This window comes from Lineus longissimus, unplaced genomic scaffold (assembly GCF_910592395.1).
Source record: "Lineus longissimus unplaced genomic scaffold, tnLinLong1.2, whole genome shotgun sequence".
NCBI lineage: Eukaryota > Metazoa > Nemertea > Pilidiophora > Heteronemertea > Lineidae > Lineus > Lineus longissimus.
In genome coordinates this window covers 12,542-21,600 of record NW_027020279.1, presented here as the reverse complement: position 1 = coordinate 21,600, position 9,059 = coordinate 12,542, and the positions used below count along the sequence as shown (strand labels likewise).

Genomic DNA, 9,059 nt, shown 5'->3' with positions numbered 1-9,059 from the left:
CTGCTACGAAAAAATAGGGCATGGTGGCATCGCAATCGTGTAAGGGTTTTGCCTCAGGAAAATGTATAGTCCCATCCGCCATAGCGTTATTGAGATCGCTCTTCCTGAAAACACCTCCATCTCCGACACGACCGTTGGTTCCAGCATCAATCATCAAGAACTTGTAGTCGGCATCAACCAATGCAAACAGAACAATACTATGGGTGCCTTTATAGTTGTAGAACTAGGAGCCATAGCGCAATGGTGGGCGGAAAACAACGTGTTTTCCGTCCATTGCACCCAAACAGTGGGGAAGGTTCCACTTTGTTTCAAATTCCTCTGCAACCTTGAGCCATTCTCGTTCGTTCGACGGCACCTGAAAAGATAGACATTTATTTCACGAATGAGTGACCACATGATATCTTTGTTTTTTCAGGATCTGTCTGATGACGACGAAGTATCCGAGGATGAATCGGACAAAGTGATACATGTAGATACGCAACCATCGACCTCCAAGATCGCTGCTAAGGTGTCTTCATGGAATCCGAAAAGGAAATCATCAAAATCGGTTTCAGCGGAAGTGTCAATGTTTCAGACGGCCACCAACACTCTGGCGGAATTAAAAGATGCTGCACTCGCATCAAATAGGCCTCCGCCAACAGAAGCGAATGATGTATATGATGTGTTTGGGAAGTATGTAGCCTCAGAGATTCGTGCAATCGAATCTCCAGATGTACGACAGAATGTAAAAAGAAAGATCACCTTAGCTTTGCTTGACGGACAGGAGGCTGATTTGAACACCAAGAGGAATTATGTTAATGTGAAAAATCGCAGCTATCAGGCACAGCCTCCGTCTGAAACTTTCTTTCCACTGTCTGTTGAGAATGCAGTTCGACCTTCCTGTCAATTTCGTAATGAAATGGTCACTCCCCGGTTTTCCACAGTTCGACTCGGCCAAAATACAGGTTCAGGTACAAGTGATATTGTAAGTCAGGCTATGTATGAAGCATTCTCGAATCATTAGAATGTTGTACACTTGTAGTCAACAACATACATAAGAAAATAATACATGATCTTCCTACAATTTCCTTCGTTTGTATTTCAATTCCAGAAAATGTGACAAATGAAAATCTGATTATCTCGAAAGAGATAGTTTGGACGTACCTTGATATAATCCATCTTTAAGGTTTCGTAGATTGCACAGCACGTTTCTGGTATTATTGCACCGATTGTTGAGCGACTCAGCCGTGTTGAAAACTGAAGACTCTGGAAAGTTTCCCCAGTGGCTAGGAACCTTAGAGTAACCGCCAGACGTTCTGCTGGAGTAATTGCCTCGCGCATGTTGGTGTCTTCCCTTGCCACGTAAGGCGTCACCAGTTGAACTAGGTGCTCAAACGTCTCCTCATCCATCCTCAAATAATTCTTGTATGATCCTGGATCCTCTAGTCGCAACTCATCTACTAGCATGGCATACGATCCCCTTGTTTTTCTCCTCTGGATCCATTTTCTGACCCATACAGTTCTTTTAGTACGGCGACGCTTCATCTTGTGGTATGCCACAGCTGCAGCCATTGCAGCAACAGCTGAACCAGCTGCCAGAGCAAATAGAAGTCTTGACTGGACGGGTGCCATATTCGAAAAGGTTGACCAAATAAATCCACCGTGTGGCATGAGTGGGCAGAATGGAAAAATTTGACGAAAAAGTTTGATGAAAAAGTTTGACCAAATAATTTGATAGTGTGGCTTGGGCATTAGACGCTATATTTCCATCAACCAAATTTCAGGTTGCGCAGCGTTATGTAACCTCTATGACGCATGTCCAGGTTATGTCCTAAATTTAGTATTTCTGGTTTAAACTAAAAGTATGGACTTTCATGTCTTAGATAAGTCAGACTTTTCTTTTCAACGTGTTTCAAGCCACATCAAAGTGCACGAACATTCAGTTCTAAGTTCAGAAATAACATAGACAATTTAGAAAGGGAGATGTAGTGTAATCTCTATTGCCCCTTTAAGAGTCACTACAGGCACATTCTCAAATTTTAGGCACCAACGTGGTCTGCAGCTCCTCATTGGTGAAAACTGGTTACTTCCCCCCTTATTATACGATAATTAGAGAAAGAAACCCCATACAGAGTATGACACAGAAGTGTAACGGTGTAAAATGCTGATAAACCCCCAAAAAACGGGTTGATTCGGCTTATTTTACGCAAAAGTAGCCTGTCTGCAATCCGCTTTTTTTAAGAATAGGGTGAAATTTTGCAGGTTCCAGTCGAAAAATAATGCTGGAAATGCCTTTTTTTCTGAGGCAGCAATTATGCGACTCGTTTATCAAAGAGAAACCATGATTGTAAATGGTGTTCAGGCTTTTTAACCACTTGCAACATTGTCTGCAACTTTGCTATAATTTACGTTACCAAAACCTTACTGCATGTCCAAGAAAATTTATCTGATCGTTTCTCCAGGTAGCTAGCCATTTTTGTTCATTGTCATGATGACTAACAATATAGACAATGATTATTTGCAGTGGTCCCTTCACACCGGTTTTGGAGTGCCGCAAAACACATGTTTGAAAAGGTAGAAATAAGAACGTAATTTACGTGACCGCATTTGAAGAGATTTCAGAGGACGTCGATAGATGTCCTCCTACTTGGCGAAAACCTCCCCTTAACTGATCATCTCGAAGGCACAACTGGATATCCATGGCAACTGAGAACGATACTAGAGCCCTATATAATCAAATTTTAATTTACGTGACCACAATTTACGTTACCTTTTTTTTGAAACGATCTTTTAGCCCACGTGCATCACTAGTTAACAGCATTTCTGATAGATGGCGACAGTCACCTCATCGCAGCGTGACCTTGATCTTCACTTCGAGCAGACGAAACAATTTGGCATCACCGATTTCTTGCCGATTTTAGACATAATTTCACGGAATGTTAGGTGAGTTGGATGACATAAGTTGTAGCAGAGTAATAATCAATATTTGAATTAACCTGGTGTGCATGTTGTGTCATTAATTAATGCTATACGATCCCATTACTGTCGTCAACTTCACTTGATGCCGTGGTTACATGCATTTCTCATCTGCGCATGACATAACATGAAGTAATTTACGTTACGATGCGGTAACGTAAATTTCGCAAGTGACTGCCTTAACTTGCAATGAAAATGGAAGCTATCAAAGGCTATGTTTAACATTATTTGATATTGCATCGACGTAATGATTGTTGTCGAATGTTTTTGAGGCAAATAGGCAGGATTTTCTTTCAGGTAAATGGCTTGCCACCCAGCCAATTTGGGTTGATCCGTTTCTCAGACAATTTGCACACGTTTTTTTTAGTTTCATGTGAAAACAGAAAGAAGATAACTGTACATAACAAAATTGCTGTCAAATAGACAACAGACCAGGATGATTTCTGCTCTGTGCCAGTGTCTTGGACTGCTTTTCTCACATATATATGCCAAAGAAATAGAGGCATTATACCATACATGATGGTAACGTAAATTACGTAATTACCTCCCGCCATTTTAATGTGTACCAAAACATTCAAATTTAATTTTTTCGCATGTTCGTAGGATGGGAAAGCCTCGCAGTGAAATCCAGCGAGCCTATCGAGAAAGAAAGAAGCAAAAGAGGGGCGCAGAATGGCTGGAAAAGGAGTGCGAGAGGGTGAAGAAATACTACCAACCTACCAACACTCTCAACAGAAAAGAACACAAAGTTAGAAGAGACAGAAATAACAAGGCGGTTAGGAAACACAGACAAAAAATCAAGGTAGGCAGGCATGCACTGGCACAGGCATTTAACTGTGAGCAAACGTATTTCTAGTACCCATGGTTTATCAAATTCGTCATACTTCTTGGTATAGTTCATATTTCACTTTCAGGATCAAATCCAGCAAGCTGCTTTGGTTCAACAACAAGATGACAATCATCCCGATGTGTCAATCGACAGCGGAGTTGATGCCGAAATGGATACAAGTACGCCCCTGGTTGTTCGTATGCCTTTTGTTGCCGTCAACCAGCGTCCTTCCACCAGCGGGAAGGGGACAGGACCAAGGAAAAAACGAGCCGTGCCCTCACCAAAGCGCATAAAAGGATTGCCTTACTAGAGAAAAAAGTCAAACGCACAGAAAAGAGGTTGAAATGGGAACGGAAGGGCAAACGCTCCTCTAAAGTCACTCCACTAACGCCCAACAGCAAGACACAACAGGAACTGGAGGAGGCCGAGAAAACAGGGGGTCTCAATTCAACGGTTAAGAGGAAGCTATTACTGGCAAATGCTATCACCCATGATATTAATGCAAAGAAGCCACGTCATAAGCTCCCCAGTAGTCAAAAATGGGGTATCCGAGGCCACGTCCTGAAAAAATACGGTATTCTAAGATTCTTCGCCAGAGAGACGGGTGTCTGCCGTCGAGCTATTCTGAGATGTAGAACGTCAGTTTATGCATCAAAATTGAGAAGATACAAGCGTCAAATCGAGGAGTTTCTGAGCAGGGAAGACAATGCAAGGATGCTACCAGGTAAAAAAGATGCCAAGAAAGAAGGTGGTGAAAAGAGACAGACGATGGTATTGTCAGATTACCTAGCCAACCTTCATGGCAAGTTCCTGGCAGAGAACCCAACGTGCAGCATTTCACTTGCTAGTTTCTGTCGTGCTAGGCCGACGGCTTGGGTGGTACAACGAAGAGGCTAGCTGACGATTACGTGAAGACCAATAGGGCAATCATACAGGACGCATTCGACTTGTTTGCATGGACCCAGCAGGAGCCCAACCCTCTGCCTAAGGTCACCTTCCTGTTTGTTTCTGCAGAGGAATGCAGTCAAAGAGCCAGAGCCCAGCAAGAAACGACTGCAAGTCTAAGACCAATCAAGGGGACCATGGACTTCCACGCAATGGGGTTGTTGAAACTAGGGTAACGTCATGTTACTGTGAAACGTGCATATCTGGTGAAGTTGGATGTGAGTGGAAGGAACAGCACAACATGGTCAAAGTTCAATCCGTCCCAATCCCTGATGCCTTGTCGTCTGTCACCCCCGCACCTCCAGACTCCGGCGGACTTCAAGAAGTTGCCAGTTCACTTCCAGCTGGTGTTGCAGACCCTGTCCCTGCAACTTCCGATGGCAGTGGTACTGTCAGCCCTGGAGAATATGTGGGAGTGCAGTATAGCAATAACTGGTACGTATGGCTAGTAATCGAGGCAGACAAGGAGGACCACGATGTCAACGTTTCCTTCATGAAACTCACCAAATCCGGAACGTTTGTTTGGCCAACACTGAAAGATGACCTGTGGGTTGAAGAAACGGACATATTGTGTAAGATATCCGCCCCACAGCCAACTGGACGCTCTGAAAGGGCTTTCCGTTTGCCGGACAATGACATTACCTCCATTGAAGTGGCGTACAGAAACAAGAACAACTGAGCCCGTTGTAGGCTGCCTTGAACCCTGTTGCATAAATAGACGGGTTTCTAAAGTCGGAAATAGTTTATTCACCGTTCTTGATACTTTGGATGTTCAAAATCGTTTAGTTGCGTTCAGCTTCACATTGTTGATAACTTCGTTTTCGCTTCCAGTTAAATACGCAACTTACGTTACCAATACGTACTTCCCATAGAGACAGTATTCTGTAGGACTGCTGGGATAAATGTTGAATATGTCCTCTCAATCTGTCGTTCTAAAGTCATTATTTCGTTAATTAGAGAGTTTTGAACATTCTAGACTGAAATCTGCCCCGGTAATTTACGGTACACTATGATGGGATAATTGCGAAATTTATGTTACTGTTTTCAATCCAAACATTCCGTTCTATGATATGCAGGACAGAGGACGTTTTGTACTGAGAATTACCTTCAAGTTTATTGAAGTTCATAATACATATTAACTAGGATAATGGTTGTTCTTGTTGAAATTACTTTAGATGAACATGTTCTTGAACAGGTGTCAGATAACTCCGTGTGTCATGAGCGAATTAAGGAATGTAACTTTATTAGCAACAACAGGCAAATGATGTCATCTTACAAAGAAAAAGTGGGAGACCCGATTCAACATCACAAGTTTATTCAAATAAGTAAGTTGCATTGCCTAGTTGGGCATTTTCTGGTGGAGACAATGGGTTAAACAACTAGTCACGTAAATTACACGTGTAACTAGGTATCCGCCACCAGTTACTGACCGTAAGTTACCGTACTTGGTGTGAACTCTCCAAATAATAGTTCGGTAAATGCACTGGCTTGCCATGTTCATCTTGTATAATCATGAACTTGCACACGGAGAATTAGGCAACTAATATATTCAGGGCGTTCTCGTAACTCGTTCGTGATGAAAGCTGTATTCGCATTGGTCTGTTGGTATTGAATTTATTCTCAATGACAATTGAGCCTGTCGATCATGTCTCGACAAGCTGAAGGCAAATGATCGGCAGACTTGTCACTCAACCAGTAACAGTGCAGAGTGTTAGATCATAACTTGGTTAGCCCTTCGCACGCATTGGTTCCACCGTAACTAGAGCAAAGCATAAAATGCATTTTTTGCACATTGGCCTGTGATAACCGCACAATGCAATCGTCCTCCCAGAAAGGATGACGAAGACGCTAATCCCTTCATCAAGATCATTACTAAGCCGTAGACCGTGGCCAATATTGTGGTATTGTACTGGGTGTTAAATGATAAATGATGATATTTCTATACAATTTAATACAATTTGTCAAATTTAGCCAACCTTTTACAGAGTTTCCACAGCTTTTAAGCTCTTCGGTACGGTTGTATGAGGTTCAGTTCTTCCAATAGACATGGACGTCTTTAATGCCATATTTTGCATTCAAGCTGACATGCATGCATAAAAATCCCAAGCGGCCAAGTCAGAAAACACAAACGCCCAACCACTCCACTTGAAACATGATAGACACCCAGTGACAGGTCTCACTTGACTGCACAAACAACAAGTTCATTGACCTAACAGGTCACAGAGGCGATCCGGTGAAAAGAAGAAAAAGAAAAATATTAGTCCTCGAGCGGGTTCGAACTCAAGACTTTCAGCCCTGGATCCCTATCATACCGCCTTACCTACTATGCCATGAAGCCGTTGTGGAAGGAGGACATATTTTTTAGTCTTTGTTTTCGCGTAAAGGCTTGACAGACGGATGTTTTTTTGCCATCTGTTTTTTCAGTTTCAAAATGGCCTTGTTAATTTCCCATTGACAAAGTAAAACAATAAGATTCATAAACGGAAGGTATAAAGCCAACCTGCGATGATTAAGGAGCATGCGCCTGTTTATTTCGTGTTTTCAAGATGCAAAACATTTTCCCTCTTCGCTATTATCAAAACCATGCATGTTTTGAGGACCTGTCCGATGAAAAGGCATTTGACTTTATACCATTTCGCGCGAGATCGCTAGGGTAAAATAAAGTAATATACGTGAACTGATGCTCATATCGATGCTCCACATCGAGCACTCTGTTAGTGAATACGGTAGCGCCATTGCGGCCTGCTGGTAGTCTATCATATCTGAGGGCGTTTAAAACATGGCGGACGGTCGTTAGTGTTTTCTTACTTGATCGCTAGGGTTTTTATGCATGCATGTCAGCTTTAAGATATAGTTTACATCGAGTGTACTTCCTTGCCGGCCCCGCTGATCGTCAGTGCCAGTTTTCATTTCAACACCCAGTAAAAGATTTCAATGCAATAATGGTTGGTCATTTGTGCTTATGGAATCAAGGCATTCCCCAACAAATAGTGACACTGTGTACTTGCAAGTGCAGTACTCAGAAAAGAAAAAACATGGCAGACCAAGCCGGAAGAGTTTTGCCAATGCTCCAGCAGGAAAAAGACTTAGTAACTGAAGGGTATAGAATTTACAGAAATAATTATGTGCGCGTCCTTACCCACGTTCGCGCCCATGTTCATAGACTTTCACCGGAAGCGCAGGCGGCTTATCGCACGCGACCAGCGCACAACCTTAGGCATAGGATACGCGACTTCGTCATACGAACATTACAAGAGTAAGTATGACGTGTCAGATAATTTCTAACCTTCGGCAAATAGACAAGAGAGATATTTGGGCGATTTGATTTTTTTAACTTTTGTCACCGATGCCTTAAACCAGAGTGACTGAATCCGAATTTCATATGCGGCAGACACAAAAAAAATAGATCGTTTTTTTTCTTTTGGTCCCACACATTCAGCTGTTCAGTGAATTTCGGAGTTCTGGTCAAAATATCTTCTGCATTGTCAGACAATATTGTTCATACATGTGCATAAGTTCATGAAGTTCTTATATTTTGATAAACTCGATGAAAAAGGTCGTTTTTATTGCCCACCATGGTATTTATATGAACACTTCTTGACATTTCAGTGCTGTCCAAGAAAGAGTGCGCGAAATGCGCCACGCAAATGGTCCGGTGCCTCAATGGCGGCAAGTTGCGGATGAAGGAAATGCTGGAATGCGTGCACCCCCAATCGTTCCACCAATGATGCCGCCAGTGCTGCCTCCACCACCAGAAGCGATGGGAGAGAACCTACCCGGTGCGCCTGCTCAAGGACTAGTTGCAAACGTAGTACCCCAACAAGTGGCTGCTGGACCACCCAGACCAGCTTTATCCGGACCAGCTCCTCCTGCTCAGGGTAACCAGCCTGTCCAAGGACTAGTTGCAAACGTAGTACCCCAACAAGTGGCTGCTGGACCACCCGGACCAGCTTTACCCGGACCAGCTCCTCCTGCTCAGGGGAACCAGCCTGTCCAAGGACTAGTTGCAAACGTAGTACCCCAACAAGTGGCTGCTGGACCACCCGGACCAGCTTTACCCGGACCAGCTCCTCCTGCTCAGGGGAACCAGCCTGTCCAAGGACTGGTTGCAAACGTAGTACCCCAACAAGTGGCTGCTGGACCACCTGGACCAGCTGCAATTGCTCAACCTGGTCAAGCCGTGCCAAGGCGCGAGCCCCTTTGGCAGATAGCGAGGCGAAACCAGGAACGGTTCGCCGACTCGTTGGACAGCCACGAGAGGAGAATGGGTAGGGTTGATAGGATCCTCGATGTAATCGAAATGCAGTACGGAATTCAACAGCAGATTTAA

At 43.5% G+C, this 9,059-nt stretch overlaps 1 protein-coding gene across 1 annotated transcript; it reads left to right on the top strand.

Moving 5' to 3' along the window:
- Positions 1-8,363: 8,363 nt before the first annotated feature.
- LOC135503555 (basic proline-rich protein-like) lies at positions 8,364-9,059 on the top strand. The gene has a single exon (XM_064797157.1). The coding sequence runs from the start codon at positions 8,364-8,366 to the stop codon at positions 9,057-9,059; it is 696 nt and encodes a 231-aa protein (XP_064653227.1).